This window comes from Tenrec ecaudatus, chromosome 10 (genome assembly GCF_050624435.1).
Source record: "Tenrec ecaudatus isolate mTenEca1 chromosome 10, mTenEca1.hap1, whole genome shotgun sequence".
NCBI lineage: Eukaryota > Metazoa > Chordata > Mammalia > Afrosoricida > Tenrecidae > Tenrec > Tenrec ecaudatus.
Genome location: NC_134539.1, coordinates 154883554 through 154905609, shown reverse-complemented (window position 1 = coordinate 154905609; position 22056 = coordinate 154883554). Strand labels below are relative to the sequence as shown.

The 22056-nt window shown below is 56.0% G+C and overlaps 1 protein-coding gene across 1 annotated transcript in view; it reads right to left on the bottom strand.

The window, feature by feature from the left end:
- SEPTIN9 (septin 9) overlaps positions 1–21003 on the bottom strand; it is a 136949-nt gene extending 115946 nt beyond the window's left edge. The window contains exon 1 of the mRNA XM_075562280.1: positions 19974–21003. Within this exon, the coding sequence (XP_075418395.1) occupies positions 19974–19995 (22 nt within the window). The 5' untranslated portion in view covers positions 19996–21003. The remainder of the gene's footprint in view (positions 1–19973) is intronic.
- Positions 21004–22056: the final 1053 nt, after the last annotated feature.

Sequence of the window (22056 nt, the reverse complement as noted above, 5' to 3'; positions counted from 1 at the left end):
CCTCATGGTGTAGTGGTTATGTGTTGGGCTGGTAACCTCAAGGTCAGCAGTTCGAAACCACCAGCTGCTCCAAGGGTGAAGGACAGGGCTTTCTCCTCCCATCAAGAATGAGTCTCAGAAACCCACAGGGCAGTCCTACCCTGCCCTATAGTGTCGCTGTGAGTCGGCATCCACTCGATGGCAGTGAGTTTGGTTTGGGGTTTTTCTCTGAGGGATGGAGATGCAGAGCCACGCCCTGGAGGCAGCCACTGGCCTCTCTTGGGGTGCTCAGCTTCCCGACTGGGGAGGGCGGGCTGCCTGATGGGAGCATGACACACAAGCAGCAGCCACGGCAGCAGGGGGCCAGGGAAAATGACCTGTTGGCCCAGCTCCCAAAGCAGAGCCCATGAGCCACCTGGTGACCCATAGACACCCCCACACACCTGTGGGAACCTGGCCAGGTGCTGGTCATCCCCAGCAGCACCCACCCCGCCAGCCCCAGTGACACCTGGCTGAGACCCCCATACCCAAAGTGGGCCCAGGTACAAAGGTCGCACACCCCAAAGGGAGACCTCTAAGCCACTGAGCTCAAAACCACACCAAACTCACTGCCTTTATGAGAGTAGAACACCTGGTCTTCCTTCCTCAGAAGGGCTGGAGGTTTGAACTGCCAACCTTGCCATTAGCAGCCCAACCAGTAACCCCTGGACAGAGGGAGCCACTTGGGCCAGAGCCACAGCCACCAGGTCTCCGTCACACAGGAAGAAGCGCACGCACACTCATTCGACATTTTTACTGAGCAACTAATTTGAAGCCGGGACCCCTGGGCTACGTGGCCGTGGCGAAAGGTTACGCTGCTAACCGGAAGGGGTGGGAGAAAGAGGAGGCTTGCTACTCCCGGCGAGATGGGCAGTCTTGAAAAGCCCAGGGGCTCCTTCGCCCTGTCCTGCAGGGTCCCTGTGAGTCAGCACGGGCGCGATGGCAGCGAGGAAGGGTGGAGACCCCCCAGAGGTGCTGCGAAAGAAAGGCTGGGCGATCGGATGCGGAGGCCATAGTGCTTAGAGTGCTGCTTCCCGTGAGGGAGAGCCAGTTCGATTCCTGCTCCAGGCACTTAGCATGCTGCTACCAGCCGTCGGTCCATGGAGGATGCTGACCGCGCTCTGGCACGGCCTCCAGGCTACGATGGGCTAGGAAGACAGGCCTGGAAATCCCTTCAGAAAGTCAGCTCCCCATGGTTTGATCCCGGAGAAGGACGAGGCAGCGTTCGTTCCCTCGGGGGCGCGGGGGGCAGGGGGAATGCACGAGTCAGGGGGCTCACAGGAACAGCACCGGGAGATGGGGGGGAGCCTGGGAGAGCCAGCTCATGGTAAAACACCCTGGCCCTTTCCTGTGCCCAAGGTCCTGGGCCAGCCTGGGCCCTGAAAGTCGCACAGTGAGCCCTGGCAGGCTGCCCAGGCCTGAGTCTCCGTCCTTGTAAAGCAGCGGAGACCTGAAGGCTGAGTCACAAGGCCTCAGCAGCTCATGTCCTCAATGACACACTGGTGTGGGAACCAGCCCCCAGGTTCCTGCCCAGCCCAGTGCTCCAGCCACAGGGCAGGGAGGGGCAGCAGGAGGGGCAGGGAGGGGCAGCAGGAGCTGGCCCCTCAGCTGCTTCCCCTGAGAGACCTCCAGCTCATGTCCTGTCCTCTCTGGGCAGCTGTGGGTGCCTCCGCCCACATCAAGCCTGCTGGCCCAGCAGCCGGCCCAAGGGCAGGGGGCTGGGAAAATGGGAGTGAGGGGAAAGGGGCCTGACCAGGGGACAGGGCTGCAGGAAGGGCTGGTGCCTGGGTCTGGCAGGGCCAAGGGGGATGCAGTTCACCAGGTCCAGCTGGGAGAGCCACTTCACACCAAGACTCCAAGTGCCTGAGCCAGTGTGTGAGTGTGCAAACACGTTTGCACATGTGCACATGTCTGGGAGCACATGTAAGTGCATTAATAGTGTGCATGTGTGTACATGTGTACACGCCAGTATGTGTGTCAGTGTACCTGTGTTCGAGTGTACATGTAAGTGGGTGGCCATGTGTGTAGACACATATAAATGTGTGAGTGCATTAAGTGTGACTGTGTACACATGTACAGATTAGCGTGTGGCTATGTGTGCATCTGCACATGTGAGTGTGTTTGTGAGTGGGCAACTCCACGTGTGAGTGTATGTGAGTGAGCATGTGCACATGAGTGGGTGAGTATGTGATTTAAAGTACATGCCAGTGTATGCGTGGAGATTTATGTGTACAAGGGTACCTGTGAGTGGGTGAATGGGTGTGAGTGTGTGTGTATGTGTAAAGCACCCATGTCTTCAAAAGGTTCATAGAAAAGTTGGATTTAAAAGGGAGGCATCAACTAAGTCCGCACAGAAGACGCACACCCGCCGGTGCGCTCCAAGGAGTGTAAGTGATCTGAACCACATCCAGAGGAGGAAACAGTGTCAGAGCTTGCACTGCGGAGGAACCCCAAATCCTTGCCGTGTCCACACACAGACTAAGCCTCCGGTGAGCTCCCCCTCTGACCATGGCGGAGGGTGTGGAGAGCCCGCGTTACCAGACAGAGGGCATGGTAAAGTCAGTTGTGGCAGAGAGTTAGGTTAGCATGTATTATCTTACCGTTGGATCTCCCTTCGGACTCATTTAAAAGTTATTTCAGTTAAAAGGAAAAACAAAGTGAAGGGGAAACGTATGCGGATGGAGCCTCTGGTGAATCCCCTCCGACCACGGCCTCGCTGTCCTGCAGAGTGCATGGGAAAGCGGATTACGGCCGGTGCCGTCGGGTGGAAGTGTAACCCCTGTCCTATCGTCTGTAGAGCGAGTAACTACTAAGAGGTCTGGGGAGCGAGCGCTCAGCTCAAGGCAGAGCTAGACCCGGGCGGGGGGGGGGGGGTCTGTGATTTCCCCACACCCCACTGCCCAGTCTTCCCTGCGACTACCAGCAGCAGCGGAGGCTGGGCCAATCTGGGCCTTCTCGTCACGTCACCGTGAGTCGACGTCGACCTGATGGCAGCTAACCAGGAGGCTCACAGCAGCAGGTCTCCAGGCCTTGCTTGGGCGTGCTTCTGGTTAGTCCATGAGCTCAGACTGTGCCCCCCACCCCCGGGACCTTTCCTATGGGGACTGAAGAGACACAGAGGTGTTTGATAGGCACCTGCATACTGAGCCAGCCCCACGGCCGCCCTGAGGAGGAGCTGCCCGAGGACAGGGGCCGATTCCGGTGGGCTGTGGATGGTCCCCCTTGCAAACCAATGCACCTCCTCGGAGATTTGAGCTGGACTGCGCCCACCCCCTGGGTGCTGCTTCTAGGAGGTGGGACTTTTCACAGCCTTTTGGGGGTCACCGGCCCAGCTGCATGCCCCCGCTTCCTCCTCCGTCTGGTTACATGGCATCAGGTTCTAGCCAGCCTCTTCTGAAGACCAGGCGGTCAGCAGCAGAGGTCAGGACCAGAGCAGAGGCTGCTCCTACCCGGCCCCAAGAAGGCCAGACTCTGGGGTCTGCTCCCGGGAAGATGGGTCTGCAGGGGCCAAAGCCTCCTATCACTCTGCCCAGTGTTTCCAGGGGCGGAGAGGACACACTTCTGGCCAGGGCTGACCAGCAGCTTCGAGGGGCTGTGTGCTGGGGTGTGGAGAGAAAGAAAGCAGCAGAGGTGGCAGGGTGGCGTGTCCGGTGTCAGTCAGTTCAGCCGGCACACGCCCTCCAGGACAAGCCCCGTCGTCACGCACGGAGCTTCGGACCCAACCCACGCCCAGCCCGCCCCTTCCCAGTGGGTTTGGCGCATACCCTTCTCTAGAGGAAATGAGTCAGGCTGGGGGCAGAGGCCGGGTCAGTGCAAGCAGCACAGGGGTTCAAGAGGAGGAAATGAAATGGGCGGGGGCGGGGGAGAGGACACAGAGAGGATGTTGGGAGGACAGTTTCCCACCTAGAAGCTGGCGGCGGGGCCGTGCTGTGTCCGGCATGGACTCTGAGCTCCAAGATCCCAGCTCGGCCTGTGAAGCTGGGGTCCTCTGAGGTGAGCGAGGAAGGGCCTTCCCCTGCTGCGCAGCCCATGTGTGTGGATACGGACATGTGTGTGTGCACGTGCGTATCTGTGTGCATGCATCGAAACACTCATGTACACACAGTGCATGTGTGCGGTGCGTGTGGGCATATACTCTTGCATGTGCATGTATATGCACATAATGCATGTGTGCACACAGAGCTATTGATGCTCATGCACACATGTGTACATGTAGTCACGTGTCAATTCTTGCTCTCTCACTAGCCAGTTCCTATCTCCCTGACTGCTGGACGCATTTCCAGGATGCTCTCCGCCCTGCCGCAGGGTGCACGTGGAGGGGCATGCACACACGTGCACACACAAATGCAGTCCCCCAGCAGCACGCAGAGTCCCGGTGAGCAGGCACAGGTCATACCTGGGCCTGGCAGGAAGCTGGACCCGTCAGGGAAATCATTAGGCCACACCTTTGGCCCGAGCCCTGTTTTTGTGTCTGCTCACTGTGGGGGACAGACGTGGGGATGGCGTGGGAGCTGGCACACAGGGGCTCACACTTCACCTCAGGGGTAGGGGCAGCGAGGGTGGCCCTGGACACGCTCTTCTCAAACTCGGGTGGGCTCAGGGGACACCTTGTGTCCGGGCTTCTCTGAGGTGGTGCTGTCACCCAGCACGGGGGCTTTGGCCATGGGAAGAGTGTTCTCAGGGAGGGCCCCTGGGAGCTGGGCCAAGATGTGAGGCTGGATTGGATAGCGGAGGATCTCGGCCGCCCTTGGCAGCCCATTGTAGCACAGGGCTCCTGTGTCCCCGGGACACCCGGCCTGCTGCCAAGAGCCAAGGTAGCACATCATGTGACCATGGTGCCTCCAACCTGACTGCCCAGCAGTTAGGGTCTGGCTGCCCACCTGAAGGCTGACTCTGCAGACCCGTCAGATGGCTCCGAGGAAGGCCTGGCAAACACCGTCTGTAAAGATTATAATAAGCCAATGCCTGTGCCAACCCCACAGAGCCCGTGCCAACCCTACAGAGCCCGTGCCAACTCTACAGAACCTACGCCAACCCTAAGGAAGCCTCGGTGTTACCGAGCAGAACTGCTCTGCAGGCCTTTCTTGGCGGCAATCTTACGGCACAGTGGTTACAGGTTGGGCTGCTAACTGCAAAGTCAGCAGTTCAAAACCACCCACCATTCCACAGGAGAAAAGCGAGGCTTTCTACTTCCATAAACAGCTACAGTCTTGGAAACCCACTGAAGCAGTTCTACCCGGTCCTGTGGGTTTGCTATGAGTGGAAGTCAACTAGAAGGCAGTGGGTTTGTTTTGGGGGTATTCTTTGAGAATCGTAGCAGAAACCAAATATCAGACCTTTCTTTCACGGAGCTTCCAGGTGGGCCCAACTCCAACCTCCAGGTGAGCAGCCAGTGCAAACCCTCCGTACCTCCCAGGAACCTTCCGGAGAGATGGAGCCGAGAACACCCCCTTGGCCCCAAGCCCCAGAGCCAGATGAGGTCCAGAGTTCCAGGGGAACTTGCTCTTTTGAAAGCGAACCCCGGGAAGCTGCCAGGCCATTCCTCTCTGTTCTGTGGAGCCACTGTGTGTCAGGATCCACTCGACAGAGGCGCCGTGACATTTGATTCCAAGACAGATCCAGTGCCTGACATAAAGGAGGGGACTCCGTTGGGATACCCATGCAAATGCAGCAGGACGACGCAGGATCAGAGAGGGAGAAGCAGCCGCCCCGACCTTCTGAGCAGGCCTCTACGCCTCCAACCCCACTGCCCAGCAGGTCCCCAGGGAAGGCACTGTGTGACCAGACTTCCTTTTAAAGGTACCCTAAGGAGTCAACGTCACCTGTGCGACCAAGAGGATGCACCTGCAGCCACCAGTGGACCACAAGGACATGTTTAATCACGTGTTGTGTGGAATAAACCCATGTGTGTGTGTGTGTCCTGGGAGCAACACATCCTGACTCCCCTCACATACCCTTCACGCCGCTCGAGACCCCAGCCTGCCGAGACCACCTAGAGCAGCGGTTCTCAATCTTCCTAGTGTCTCCACCCTTTAACACAGTTCCTCATGTGGTGCTGACCCCAACCATAGAATTCTGTTCATTGCTACTTCGTAACTGTAATTTTGCTACTGTTATGAATCGTCATGTAAATATCTGACAGGCAGGGTGTATTTTCATTGCTACAGATTGAACATAACTAAAGCACAGTGATGAATCACAAAACAGTATGTCATTATATATCGTGAAATATTTGTGTTTTCCAATGGTCTTCAGTGACCCCTGTGAAAGGGGCATTCGACCCCCAAAGGGGCGGCCACCCATAGGCTGAGAACCGCTGGCCCAGAACTTCCATTATTTCCTGGACCCCCAGCGAGCTGCCCCACAGACAACTCCGCCCACACCCCCACTATGATTGTGTCCCCCACCCCCAGGAGGCTGTGGTTTTCCCTCTGCAGAAAAACCCAAATCTACCCCCAGAGAGGGGTGGGTGTCCCCGGATTCTCACCTCTCTGTGTACTTTTTCTCTACCATAGAGGGAGGTGGCGTGATGGAGCAGCTGTGGGCACTGAAGGGCACTGCCATGGGGCGAGTCTGACTCACAGTGACACTGTCAGACACTGTGGAACTGCCCAGAGGGGTTCTGTGAAGAAGGCCTCACCCCTGGAGCCCCGGGGGCGGGGTGGGTGTGAACCACTGACCTTGCAGTTAGCAGCCCAGCCTGTACCCCACAAGGCCACCAGGGCGCCTCCCTCTCGGGCATCAGAGGCCCAGAGTTGCCCAGGCTTGGGCAACTGAGTGTCACTTGTCCCTTTCAGAAGCTCAAAAAATAATCCCAAGGTCACTTGCATGGAGTCCACGCCGACTCACATTTGCCCTGAGGGACAAAGGAGAACCACCCAGGGCATCCCCGAGAATCTTTCCGGGAGTTGAGAACCTCGCCTTTTTCCTGCGGAGCGGCCGGTGGCTTCAAACTACTGACCTTTCAGTTAACAGCCCCACACGTAACCACTGGGCCACTATACTCAGAGGCCCCAAAACTCGTGTGCCAAGGGCACGGACTTCATTCCTTCGTCGCTGCCCCCCTCTACACCAGATGTTAAACAGGAGGCTGTTTGCATGCAATTGGCCTTCCACGGTATGTTTTCTAGGCAATTAGTGATGAAGACCCAAAGCCACTCCTTCCATCTAATGATCCCTTAGCACCAAGAAGACAAAGATCCTCACACCTGGACCGAGAAGCCACAACGCTACCAGCAGAGAAGAGACGGGCCGCTAAGGATTCGTATGGCTCAGATCCACAATCACCGCTCAAGGAAGAGCAGTCAAGAGCTCAGACGACGAGCTGCGTTGGGTTAATCTGCTGCAAGAGGCCTCACTGGAGGAAAGATGTCACCTGCAGGGCTAAGGTGGGCCTGCCCCTGGCCATGCTGTTTTCAACAGCCTCGTGTACATGCAGCGGCTGGATCGTGAATAAGGAAGAACCCAACAGACGGCCGGCCTTTGAGGGATGGTGGTGGCAGAGAACTGAGAATGCACGCTGGCTTCAAAAGGGTTGTGGGTGAAAATGAGACGGGCCGCTAACGGGAATGTCCCCACGTACCATGGACTCCAGGAGAAGGAAGAACCCCGTGCTGGAAGGGAGAAGTAATCACGCCCCTCAGAAAGGGGCCAGCCTGGACCACCAGGCCAGTGAAGAACAAGCCCCTCCACAGATGGCCTGGTGCAGGGGCTGCAACAACGGGCTCAACCCCGGCCCCGAGTGTGAAGCTGGGGCAGGGCTAGCGGTGCTTCATGCCCTGTAGAGGGCCCATAGGAAATGAGCTGACTCAATAGCTGCTTCCTTGATTTGCTATTTATATCTTCCTCACGGCCTCTTTATCTTTGCTTAGTCGTTATCCTCCATGATGGTCAACAGCATGCGTCCCCTTGGGTAGCCTGTGGCTCTCAGGGGGATGACAGACTCTGAACTATGTGAGTGTGCATAATGTAGTCCCTTCCCATGATGTCATCTGTGCTGATCAGCCAATCAGTTGGAAGGGAGTGTGGCCTTCCTCCAGCGCATCAATGGACGTCCTGCAAAGCTCTGACTGTCTCTGTCTCTCTCTCTCTCTCTCAATCCTGCACTCATCTACTCAGCTGACTTCCTGTTCCTGGGACATCAAGCCAGCAGAGCACTCCGGCCAACTGCTGAACCAAGGATTTGGGACTTACTAGGCCTCATAAGAATAAAGAGATTTGGTGGCACTGTGGGTTGTTCGTTGGGTTGTTAACTGCAAGGTCAGCTGTTTGAAACCACCAGCCACGCCTCGGGAGAAAGATGAGGCTTTCTACTCCCATAAAACACTGCAGTCTCGGGAACCCACATTGTACCCTGTCTAATACAGTCGCTACACTTCAGAATCAACTCAGTCACACAGTGAGTTTGGGAGTTTGAGGCCCCATGATTACAGGAGACATTTCCTTGAAGTAAATGTCTCTATGTGCCTATTTACCAACACACTTCACTGGTTTTGCTCTTCTACAGAACTCCGACTAACACAAACACCTTTTGGCCCTGGATGCGTCTTCCTCTGGCCCTTGGCGGTCCCCATTTCTGTTTCCTGGTGGGGTCTGACTCAGAGACCTCGGCCAGGGGAAGGGAGGAGCTCTTGCGACAAGGGCCAAGATCAGTGAAACGGAGGGCAGACAGAAAGGAAGTCAGAGCAGGTGCTTTAGACAGATGTACGTGTCGCCAATATGTGGCTCGTTCGAGTCGCAAGAGGGAGAGGGAGATGCAAAAGAAAGGTGAGAGAGGGGAAATGGGCGGGATTGGGAGCCAAGATCCACCCCAGAAATCCCGTAGACATTGCAATGACTGCCAGGAGCACAGTGAACAGCAACATACCAAGAAATCCAACCATTTCCCTGACATGAACAAATCCCTTCAAGATCCGACTTAGCAAACTGGACCCAAACGGAAGTCAACGAAACAAAAACAAACCAAAAGCCAACAACCCTGAAGGGCATTTTCTACAGCAAAGCACTTTTATTTGTTGGTTTTTTAAATCCCCTAAAACCTCAGGTCCAAATGGTTCGTAGATGAACTCAGCCAAATGTCTCAGAGAGAGCTAGCATCCATCTTAGGCAAACGTTTACTTAAAAAAAGAAGAAAAGGAGGTGGGAATGTCTCCAGATTCAATTTTTGAGGCCAAAATAATCTTAATACCCAAACCTGACAAAGACATTATGGAAAGGAAAGGGGGGGGAGGGAGGAGGGGCAGGGAGGGATTCCCTTTCTGTGAGATTCTTAGGACAGCAAATGAATGCCTAGTGGCTGGTAGCTGCCTGGGACGCAGGGTGGCATGAGGGACTGGCCGATGGAAGAAGGGTATGACCTCCCTTAGTTTGGTGATGCTTTGTGAAGGGTGACACAGGTCAAAGGTTACCCACTTGCACACCTGAAATGGACCTAGCTCATTGTACATAAATTACATTTCACTGCATTGATCAAGAATCATTCCATTGACTGTAACATCGCGTAAAAAAGATGAAATGCTTAAGGGAAAATGTAGCAAACGATGCATAAGACCTCCACACTGCTTAGATGGAAGAAGACCCGCCTCCCCCCAAAGATGAGGGACCATGTTCCTGAACCTGAGGACTCATGGTCATTAAATTATCATGGATTGAATTGTGCCACCTTCTGCCAGCCACCCCCTCACCACACACACATACCCCCAAATGCATCCGCTTGCCTGTGCCATGATTTGCAGAGGTTTGGCAGTTATATAATGAGCCCCGCCCCCCCATGGTGCGATCTGATGAACCAATAATCCCATTAATACCCTTTATCCAGAGTGAAGGAAGTGTCCCTGAATGGTGGCCTGAAACACCTCTTATCTTACAAGAGGTCAATAGAGAGAAAGAAGAAAGCAGAGTCCAGAGGCACCAACTACCAGCAAGGACAAAGAACTGGGAGTAGAGAGCATCCTTTGGACGCAGGGACCCTGTGCAGAGAACCTTCTAGACGCAGGGGGAAGACTGGTCAAGACACATGGAGATCTCCAAGGAAACCCAGACCTATGGCTGTTGAAAGGAGATGAGGGACCTCCCCCCGCAGCCCACCCAGGGAGAAAGCCTTTCTCTAGATCTGTGGCCCTGCATTCGTAGATCTAACCTCCTGAATGGAAGGAGAATACGCGTTTGCGTGTTAAAGACATCCACCTGGCTAGTAGTCCTGTTACAGTGGCTAGATAACTAAACAAGTGGGAAGATGCCAGTTCCCCCCAGACCGGTCCAAAGATCCCCACAAACCCATCTGAGACCCTGGAACCTTTCTCATAAGAGTGACTGCCTGTTTCTAAAATGCATACGGCCATGCAAAGGATCCAGTCTAGCAAAAACACTTCAAACAAGAACCAAGCAGGAGGACTTCCGCGCCCGACCTGACACAAACACTTAGGAAAGTTAGGGTCTTCAGTAGTGGGTGGTTTTTTAAAATAAGCAGCTACCGAAGTGAGGAGTCAGCTCAGCCCACACAGAAGAAGCGAGCCAGCCTGTGTGAGCCAAGGATTATGAATGATAAAATCCAAGATGAGAGGAGGGAATGGTATCAGAGCTTACATTCTGAGCACCCAGTTTGCAGGAGGCTATGGCTGACAGTGAAAGCCCAAAATCCATGCCCCCACAGGAATTAAGCTTCCACCAAATTCCCTCAGACCATTGGGCAGGGATGAAAATAGCTTTGTCCTCCAACAAATTATAGAGGAAAGTGAATTAATGCAAATATAGTTAGGTCCAAATTGAACATCTTACCATCCCCCCACCCCCTTTGGATCCATTTTAAATTTGATATAGTTTTTTATTATTTTCTGCTTTGTTTAGGATTGGATTTTTTCTATGCTTTATTCTGTTATCATTCTTGTAGAGGGATTTGTATAATTTTCTTTCTATGAAATCCAGGAGGTGTAAATAAATATATAGAGTTCTTAACTAGATCAATAGTTTCTTAGAAATATGGTAGGGAAGGTTAGGGGAAAGTAGGGAGCTAATACTAATGAGTAAAAAAAATGAAGAAGATTGACTGTGATGATTGTACAACTCTGTTTAATACATTCAAACAATCGAAATGAATGGCACGTGAATTCTATGTCAATAAAACTGTCTTAAAATTTTTAAAGGCAAAAAGTTAAAATAAAAAAGAGAGATGCTGGGGCTGTCGAGCTAGATGAGTTGGCTGAAACAGAGAAATCTCAGAAAGAGACTTTCATTCAACGGTCAGTTGCCTTCAGCAAACACCCCACACCCCAACAGGGGACAGAAATGTCTTTTCAACAAAGAGAGCTGGAACCGCTGCTCACTGGAGTTTTCAGAAATGAGCCGTGGCCCCACCTCACACCATACCCAGCACCTAGCCCAAGATCGTTTTTAAACCCACACATAAATGCCACCGCTGTACACCTTCTAGGAAAACCACGTTGAAAAAAGCATGTAACTTGGGAAGAGGCGAAACTTTCTTATAAAGAGCACAAAGAAAGCATTCATTGCCCTTAAAGTATGTGTGTGTGGGAGGGGAGATGTTAAATTAGACATCATCCAAATTAAAGTTACAAACTTTTGTTCATCAAGATACTCCATTATAAAAATGAATTGGCAAAAAAATTAAAAATAAAAAATGAATTGGTAAGCCACTTATGAGGTCAAATGTTGACAGGACACATAGGTGATGAAGGACCGGTGTCCAGAAAACAAACCAAAAAAAAAAAACAACCTTGTGGCTCAACAGGAAACTTAGGAAACTCACATCTTCCACTGGGCAAAGTTTTCTAAAACATTCCCCAAGGAGAACAGATGAAGAGCCAGGGAGAACTTGAACATGTGTTCGGCAGTCATCAGGCAAGGCAAACTGAAGCCACAGAAATACCGCCCCACACCTACTGGAGTGACTAAAGTTGCTAAGACAGACAGCACCAAATGTTGGCAAGGAACTCGGAGCAACCGGAACGCTGACACATTGCCCGTGGGCGTGTAAAACGGGGCCACCACCTTGAGGGAAGAATTTGGCAGCTTCAGACATGGCTCAGCGATATATACATCATATACCTTCCCAGCAATGCAGCTTAAAGCATTTACCCAACAGAAACGAAGCCAAGTGACCACAAAAGGGCTTGTGTAAGAACATTCATCAAAGCCTTCGACTGTAAGATCCAAAGGCCATCAACAGAAGGACTTACAAACCACCACGTCGTCGTGGTGTGAGAAATACGCCACTCAGCCAAAACAGAACCCGAAAGAAGGGAACCAAGCTATGGACACTTCACTACGGGAGCAATATGCCACAAAAGAGCACCTATTATCTGATGAAATGTTCAGGAAGTTCTCTAATTGGCTTCATCTACGGGGGGCGGGGACCGGCACTGTGGTTGCTTTTCAGGAAGAGGGCGAGAGCGTGATTGGTGTTAGGGATTGAATTGTCCCTGTGTCCGGTACTGTGAACTGACGCTCCACCCCGTCACCGGGCATAGTCATCTTCTGGGATGTGCTCTGATGTGCAATGATGCTGCGTTTGTGACCTGTTGTGATTAGTCCACGTGTTCTAGATCCCACCCGCTGATTGGAATGAGAGGCAGGATGTGAGCTACAGGATTAGGTGAGGTCTATTTTTTTTCTTTTGATTAGGTGAGCTCTTGAGTCAATTTCTTGGGAGACATGAAAGAGGTTAAACAAGCCCACCAGAGAAAGAGGGGGTCTACCACTACCAAGAAAGACAGGCTGGAATCGAAGCTTGTCCTTGGTCCCTACACTGAGAACCTCCCTCATCCAGAAGAAGATGGATGGCAAGACACGTGGGGATCTCAAAGGCACCCTGGACCCATAAAGGTTGAAAGTAGACAAGGACCTTCCCCCAGAGCCAACACAGAGTCTTCCTCTAGAGTTCTTGCCCTTAATTCAGACTGCTCACCGCCCACCCTGTGCGAGAATCTAATTGGATCTACCAAAGCCACCTCCTGGTGGCATCTCTGTAGCAGCAGCACTAGAGGGCTGAGGTCACCCGGAAAGAGCAGGAGGAACTTTGTGGGCCGATGGCCACTTTCTAGGTCCTGGTAGGGGTTCAGGGTCAGAGTGCGTGCATTTGGTGAAACACGAGAACAACGGAGAGCAGGCTGCACTTCCCTGAGTTTCCCTCGGTGACAGCAAGGGTGGTGTGATCCGGCAAAGATGACAACGTGGAGGGTCCAGGGGGTGTTCTCTCTGCAACGTGCTCACCTTCCCCGTGGGTTTAGAGTTCTTTCTTTCTAGTATCAAGTGGGGCAGCTTGAGAGGCTGAGGCACAGGAGTGGGAAGAGAAGGGAAGCAGGGATGGTAGCAAACCCCTTCCCCATGCTCTGACCCTGGAGGTGGAGACCTGGACCTGGAAGCTCCCATCCCTCACTCTCCTCACCTAGTCTAGGACCTGGAACCCTGAGCACCAAGTCCCAGACTCCCTCTGCCATGCCCCACAACGCAGGCTGAAAGAGGGGCCCCTCCTTCACTGCCAGTCCATTCTGGCCACCGGCCACGCCAGCCCCACCCCTGCCTGCAGCCTGCGGCCACAGTAAATGGGAATCCCCCCAGGAGCAGTCCCACACTGGTCCGTTCCCACAATTAAATGTATATAAGGGCCACTGGGCATGGGTCTCTTGAAAGCCTGCACCGCCACCTCCTGGACCAAAGGCTCCCTGCAGGCAAGCTCCTCTCCCGCCAACCTATAGCTTGCCAAGGCTAGTGACCATTCTTCATCTGTGTAGGGGTGCTGGTGGCGTAGTGGTTACACATTGGGCTGCTAACATCAAGGTCAGCGCTTCAAAACCACCAGACACTCCATGGGAGGAGGAGGAGGAGGCTTTCCATTCCTATGAAGAGTTACAGCCTCAGAAACACACAGGGGCAGGGTGCTGGGTCAGAACTGACTCAATGACCGTGAGGACTTTTGTCTTTGAAGGAATAGACAACTTTGATCCACTGCCCTTGAGTCCACCCCAACCACCAAGACACTGTCAGACTGGATGCCTGGAAACCTGTCGGCTCGAATGACTGACTTTTGGTTAGCCGAAGCAGACAGCCTCGTCTTTCCCTAAAGAGCAGCTGGTGAGTTTGAACCGCCAACCTTTCGAGTAGCAGCCCAATGCTTAACTCACCATGCCCCCAGGACTCTCCTCCCAAGACGGTGCTAACCCGGAAGGCGCTGGGCTGTTTACTGACAGGCTGGGTCCACCTGAGGTGCTCCAAAACTGCCCCAAAACAGCCCCTACAAACCCTACAGAGCAAAGGTCTGTCTGCACCAGTGGGGCACCCTGAGGCGGAGTCGACTTGACAACTGGTTTTGAGGGGTTCAAGGCGGTTTTGCAGCAGCCCCGGCCCCCGGCCCCTCCCCAGGTTTCCCCAGCATCCCAACTCTGGGGAGAAACTCGGGATTTGGGGAGACCATGAGAAACAGGAGTCACCAGGGATGTGAACTGAGCCCACCACAGGTGGTGGATGAGCAGACACCCTCAGACAGGTGGTGCAGGTGCCTGTGGCAGCTCTTCCCTGGCAGCTTCTCTGTCTGGGCCATCAGCTCTGGACCCAGGCTGCCCTGACCTTGCATGAAGGGCCCTCAATTCAATACCACATCTAGCCACAGCCAGCAGGCCTGGGCAGGGCAGGGCTGGCTGCCACGTCAGTGTGTCTGCCCACCCCCTTCCACCACTCCGCCCTACCCAGCAGAGGGCCTCCTGGGACTGGCCACCCTCCAGCATCTACAGAGCCCTCAGCTCCCACCATACCCTCCCAGCCTCCCAGTGGCCCCTAGCATAAACCCAGAACCCCATTGCCATGGTCTGGAGTTCATCCTGGCCACCGTGACCCTAAAGGGCAGAGTGAGATATGCCTGTGAGCCTGGAGGTTTGAACCACGGGCTTCTGGTTAGCAGCTCAGGCGTTAGCCAGGGCACCACCAGGGCTGCAGGCTCCTGTTGGGGCCAGAGTGCGATCGAAGCTCTCAGGGCCTCCAAGGCCCCACAGTCTCATCAGGCCGTTTCATCTCAGCCAGCCTCTTGGGCAGCGCAGAACTGCTGCTGAGGGTGTCCAAGACTGGATCTTTACAGGAGCCGGCGGCCTCCTTCCTCACGCCCCCACCACGTGCAAGCAGAGTAAGGGCGGCCGCAGGGAACAGATGCATCTGAAACATGGTTTTGGTGAAGGAAAGCCCCACCGACCGCCAAAACAACAAATAACCCTGTCCTGGAAGACGTACAGCCAGAATGCTACGTAGAAGTAAAGGTGGCCAGACGTGGTCTCGCGTACGTTGGACATGTGGTCAGGAGAGTGACCGGAGATGGGCGTCATGCGAACAAGAGGAAAGTCGTCAAGGAGCAGGGTGGACGGTGGCTGCAAGCAGGGGCTCCAACATCACAATGGTGAGGATGACGCGGGACCAGGCGGGGCTTCCTTCTGTCGTGCACGGGTCGCGAGGAGTCAGAATGCACTGGACAGTGCCTGGCAACAAACCTATCCCCATCCTCGTTCCCTTAGTCTGAAAGCAGCATCTAGTGGGTTCACCTGTATACTGCCTGATGCCCAGTTCAGACAGCGTCCAGGGCCCAGGTGAGTAACTGGGCTCCGCCGAGTTGTGGGTCAGGAACCTGGAGCCGCATGGCTCCCAGGACACACACCCGGTGACCCCAAGCCCTGTCGGCCCCATGAGTGTCAGGATGGGACCGGGCTCAAAGCGATTCTCCAGGGCTGGGTTTGGGGAAGCAGATTGCCAGGCCTTTCTTCCGCAGTGCCTCTGGGTGGACCTGACCCAGCCACCTTTTGGTTCTCTGCCGAGGGAGGACCTTCACCGTTCCCACCACCCAAGGTCAGCCTGTGAGTCATAGGAGCTCAATGAAAACGTGCCACTTTAGCATCGGACACAGGCACTCCAAAGTTGGAAACACAGAGACCACGCTGGGCGGGAAAACGCTGCTGAGAGGGAGTCCTCAGGCCACGCCCAGCCCGTCTGCTGGCCCGGCCAGATCAACGAGGCCAGCAGTAGCGGCCGGGAGCTGTCTCAGGAGCTGTCGGGGCAGTTTGTTCTTTGACACCCCAGGGCGTGTTGCTTTGCTCAAGTCCAGTGTCCTCCACTGTACAACAAAGAGAAGGATGGAGGATTGGGGCGGAGAGGGTTGTGGTCAGGTGGTGTGGAGCCACAGGCCAAGGGCAACATGCAAAGTCGAGCTGATGTCCAACCACCCGCATGGCTGGGTGTCCAGAGTCTGGGGTGTGGCCAGGGCTCTGAAACCGCCCCCCCCAAACTTGGCCTGCTTGTCAACAGACCATCTCCGATGCTTGCTCTAGCTTCCACGCCCCTCTTCCTGGCCCCTCCCCACACTGAGCTCAGAGCCAGGGGCTCAGACTGAATTGTATCCCCCCTACCCCCTGAAAGATCGCTTAGCATCTCCCGCCCCTCATACCTATGAGCTCAACCTTATTGAAAAAGAAAATCACCGGGGCCGGTCGCACGGAGAAGAAGGAGGACCATGTGCTAAAACTGAGTGCCGTGAGGATCGGACCTCTTCTCAATAGGATGGAGCTACCTAATTGTATGACATGGGGATTCGATGCCAACAGACTGCTATTAAGAAATTAGATTTTAAAAAAGAAAGGACTGATGAGGGCAATAAATGCGCACGTGTACTTGACACACTGGATGATGTGCGGATTGTGATCAGAGCTGCATGAGCCCCCAGTGAAGTGATTACAGAGAAAGAAGAAAATTGTGCCCTCGACCACTGCCCTCGGGTCCACTCCGGCCCTCGGGGACGCTGCCGGACAGAAGACACCTGCCCCACGGGGTGTCTGCGGGTCTGCCTTGCGGGGGCAGACGGCCCATATCTTTCTCCCAAGTAGGTTCACACCATGCTTAATGATGCTTAACCCTGTGGAACACAGGGCTCCCTAAAATGATGGTGCAGGATTCCACAGGAAAGAGCGATGGTGGTGCAGATCCGCTGAGTTAAGGGAGCAGGAGATCCAGGCCTGGGAGCGCGTCCTTACAAAAGAGACAGACATGGACGAGGGCCTACAGTCCCCAGAAGCCGGGCAGGCAGGAAGGGCCAACTGAGCACTAGCCGTCCCCGCCGACCGACCGACATCACCGTCTGGACTTGAGCTCCCAGACGTGAGGCAGTGGGGTCTGCTATGAGCCCCCCACTCTCTGGGACACTATGCCAGGGCCCGGGGGGTCCTTCGAGACACCAGGAAAGGCCTGAGTAGTGACAGCCCCACCGTGAGGAGCTTGTCGCTTTGGGACAGCCCTGCTCACACTGGACACAGCGGCCCTTGGGCTGGACACAGAAACACGCTCTTCAGCGGCAGCACCCGAGACTAAAGAATGCCAGGCCCTGAGCTCCACATGCCCTTCAGAGACTCCAGCCTGTCCCCTGTCCCTGGGTCCTTCCTCTCCACCCCACCCTTAGCGACAGGGGATGCTGCTGCTTCTCACAGGCCCCCAAGGGAGAGCTAGCGCATGACAAAGCCTCTGCGACTCCCCAGCACCGTGACCCCAGCTCTATGACCCCCCCCAATACTGACCCTTTCCTGCACTGTGACTCCCCAGCACTGTAGCCCCCTGCACTGACTCCCAACACTGTGACCCTCTCCTCTACTGTGACCCCCTGAGCACTGTAACCCACCCCCCAACACTGTGACACCACCCCCAGCACTGTGGTCCCAGCTCTGTGACCCTGAAGCAGTCTGTACTCCTCCCACCTCCCCCAGTACTCCCAGTCACACTACCCCTCCCCCACCAGTCCCAGGGAGCCAGGCCAACCCCCCCCCACCCCCACCCCCAGTGGTTCCCAGTGGAAAATTTCCTTCTGGAGATTCTCGCCCTGAAATACAAGCTCTTGGAAAGAGATAAAACCGCTTAATCTGTGAAGCCACAGAGCCAGTGCAGAACAACAAGCAGGCCAGCGGCCGGCCGGGAGAGGCCGCCCAGCCGTGACTCACAGAGCCTGCCGGCCACTGTGGGCAAGGCCGGGGGTGGGGGGAGTCAGCGGGTCTAAGGGCCTCTGAAGACCTAGAGCCCACCAGGCAGGACCACTTCGCCCACTGCGCAAACAGCTGCCCGGCAAGGATGGGCACCCTGACAGAGCAGCCTGGGGAGCATGGACACCTATAGTGGGCATGCTGGCCAAGCAGTCCGCCCATGTCCCCCACCCTGGTGCAGGGCCGGCTGGGTCAGCTAAGATGCACCCCATGCTGAGGTCACCTGCATGAATGGGCAGACCAGGGACACTTGCATGAGTGAGGGCCCCTTGGACACAGGACACTTAGAAGTCCACTGCAGGGGGGATGGCCAGCTCCCTCGGGGGACAGCAGGCTGCCCAGTGACTTGCCTGCAAGGTTCCACAGACCCTGAGGTCACTTCCTGTTCTTTGGGAACCCAGGCACTCCCATCTGTGTGCCCCAGCTCCCGTGTCCCCTCCCAGACACCACTCTGCCTCTTGGTACCATCATCAGTGACAAGGAGTCAGCTGGCCAGGTGGGGGGAGGGGCACAGGCCCCAAATGCATCAGCCAGATGCTGGTGGAGTGTCCCTCTCTGCCCCCGACCCTACAGCCCAGCCACGGGTCTTGTCCTAGCCTCCACCAGCCCCCAGCAGCCTACCCCACACCAACTCAAACACCAACAGGTTCTCCTCCTGGGCTGCTGCCCACCTCCTGCAGTGGGTCTTTCCCACCAGCACGCATCACATGCACATGCATACTGTGGCCATGCACACGTGCAGGGAGGCATGCACCCACACATGCTCATGCACACATATGCACAGGCACACTGCACTACACACGTGGGCAGACAGCCCCTCAGCTCAGGTCCCCTCCGACCCAGCTGCCCTCCATCCTGGTGTCGCCCAAGGAACCGGACCAGGTCAAGGGTTGGCAGGTAAGGGGACTGTCCTCCTGACATCTGCTGAGTGGAGGCTCTATGCTTCCAGCCTTCTAGAGGGCCCTGCTCCCCACCTAGATGCAAACCCACAGTCCAGGGCCAAGGGCGCGTTTGTGGTGGCAGGTCTAGCCTGAGTGACCCACCTAAGAATAGTGTACAGCCACCCACCATGGGTCAGCCGTGGACAGAGCAGGGTGTGTGTGTGCATGCGTGTGCGTGTGTGTGTACTGGAGATGGGCTATAATTACTGCACATCAGGGGAGCGTGACTGTGGAGCCCCACGGATAATTGAGGGTCTGTGGATATCTGGCCTAGAAAACAGAACGTTCTAACTGGGGTGACCTTCCGGGGCGGGAAGGGAGGCTCTTTCCATCTATTGCCGCACCCCAGCTCACCCCCACCCCACCCCCAGGGACTGCACCACCAGGGAAATGCTGGCACAAAAGCCCTAGGTGGATGCTAGGTGGAGGACCAGACCCCCGCCCTGCTGCTCCCTGCGGTGAGCGTGGACGCCTCCAGAGCCCATCCAACTCCTATAAACATCCTCAGAAGTTGGAGCCACCCGGGACAACGCTGCCAGGGTTCATTCAGGCAGCTTCCGGCCGCGTGGGCGGGACCCGTGGGTGCCCCCACACGCATGCACTCCGCTCCGCTGCACCCATGAGCCTTCCCTCCCTGGCCAGCTCCCAGGGGCCCTTGGGTGACTGACAGGCTGGCAGCAAAGCCGCAGGCCACGCAGGGGACGAGCTAACTGGCCAGCCGGCGCCCCAGCTCCAGGGCCCCCACCCCTTCCGGGGTTCATGCCAACAGTTGGGGGGCGGGGTGGGGCAGGCATGCTGTCCTCCGATGGGAACTGCACCCTGGGAGAGGAGAGAAGCCGCCGGGTGCGGAGGGGCAGCGGGTACTGCAGCCAGCCCTGGGGGAGCCTGGAAGGCTCCTGGGATGACTGTGGCCATGAGCTCGAGACACAGGGTCTCCAGGAGGCCCCCAGCTGGGCGCCCAGCATGGAGGGCGGAAGAAGAAAGGCCTGGCGGCAGAGCCTACCTGTGATGCGATCTCTCTCCATGACGACGGATAAATTTAGCAGCAGGCGGGAGTCCCGGCAGTCCCTCTTTCCAGAGTGTACTCCCTTTTTCTCACCCCCGTGCTCCTTCCTCCTGCCGCCTCCTCCTCCTCCCCGCCCCCCCCCCCCCCAAAATACCCACTCTTTGTCTGGTCTAATTTCTTCAATCTGTTGCAATCACAGACGCAGCCAAATTACCACATTTCCATGTGCTGATCATATGCTTGCGCTCCGCACTGAAGCGGCATTGTCTCTGGGCGGCAGGAGGGCGAGGGGAGCCGGTGAGGTTGCAAGACGCAGGAGGATGAGCCGGGGCCAGCCACGCGCCCGGGGCCGGTCCAGGGCCCCAAGGCCCTCCCTGCGCGCTACGCTGGACGCTGGCTCCGCGGCCAGTCGTGGCCTCCTCTCCACCCCCGCCGGCTCTCTGCCCCGAGCCTCTCGCTCCGTTTAAAGATCCACTCGGAGATGCTGAACTTAGCCTCTTGGAAACCAACCCCCAGAGTCAAATTCCTGGCGAAGTCAAAGGCCTTTCCTTCTGCCCGGGCCCGGGATGCTGCGATTTCCTTTGGTCGGGCGTTTAAAAAGCCTCGTTCCTGTGAGTCGGGGCCAGACGGGGGCCGGGCAGGGCGGGGACGCCACGCGGGCCCAGGAGGCTCAGGAGCACGAGCCCGGGGCCCCAGAGCGGCCAGTCCACAGCTGGACTCCCGAGTGTCCCGTGTGCCTGCAGTGGCAGAGGCAGCTGGCCGTCCCCACCCCAGGCAAAAGGAGAGGCAGGCGAAGACTTCCTGGAAGATTCCTACCACAAGCCCATGAGTCAGTGAGTCTCAGCTGTCCCCTGGGAGGGAACAAGACTGCTGGCCTCAGACGCAGGGCCTCCCGGGAGCCGGGCTGGGTGGGGCTCAGCGCTGGTCCCCCTGCGCCGCTGGGCTCCCCACCTGATCTGGGTCAGAGTGGGTCTAGCCTGGGGGCTCTGCAGAGCGGGCTGGGAGGCTACACGTGCCACGACCCCGGACCTGGGGACATTCTCTGTTTGAGTTTCACTGTGAGGGGTTGACCCGGACAGCGTGTCATGAAATGGGGCATTTGTGCCAACGCTGGAAGCAGCAGGGGTTGGCTGAGAAGGCCGGATGTTCGGCTTCTCTTAAAAAAAAAAATGGGCACGTGGCGATCCTGGCAAGAGGGTCCTGCCAGACCTGGGTGGGACACTGCTGCCCCCTGGAGATGAAAAGCATGATTTTGCGCGGTCGGGCGTGGCCGCAGGCCCAGGGGAAGGAGGGGTCCAGCGAGAGAAAGAGGAGGCTGTCTGCTCTCAGAAGAGAGCTGCACAGCAGACAGATCTCAGAGACCCATCTCAGAGACCCACAGGCGCCATGCGCCTCCTTCCTCTAGGGGCGCTCTGAGTCGGAACCAGCTCCACGCCCACGGGCTGGGTTTGGTTTTGACGGTGCTGCCGCACAAGCATGGGACTGCTACACCGCAGATTCAAACCCACCAGCCACTCCCAGGGAGAACGAGGCTGTCTACATCCTTACCAGGATGACAGCCTTGGAAACCCTTCATAGCCGGTGTTGTTGTTGTTTTGTTGTCGTTAAAAGCCATCGAGTGGGCGTATGTTCCGCTAGTGACCAAAGGTTGGGGGTTTAGGCCCACCCAGAGGCAGGAGGAAGAAAGGCCTGGATAAGAAAGGCCTTCTGTTGGTTAAGATTACAGTGAAGGAAACCTTACAAGCCATCCAGAGTCACTGTAAGTCCAAACCGATTCAATGGCCTGGGTTTGGTGTGATTTGGGAATGGGAATGTCTCGTTTTGTGGGGGGTGGGGGGTGGGGAGGAATGTATCTTTTTGTGGGGGGTGGGGGGTGGGGAGGAATGTATCTTTTTGTGGGGGGTGGGGGTGGGGAGGAATGTATCTTTTGAAATGCATTCTGGATTCTGTTTTTCCTTCTGTTGGAGCCCAAGTACATGTCGCCCCAGGAGAACGGGGCTTCCTGGGAACGGGAGTGTCAGGCAAGGCCCAGATGCTCCGGAAAGAACAGCTGGTTCTAGTTCCCAAACTACTGCCATCC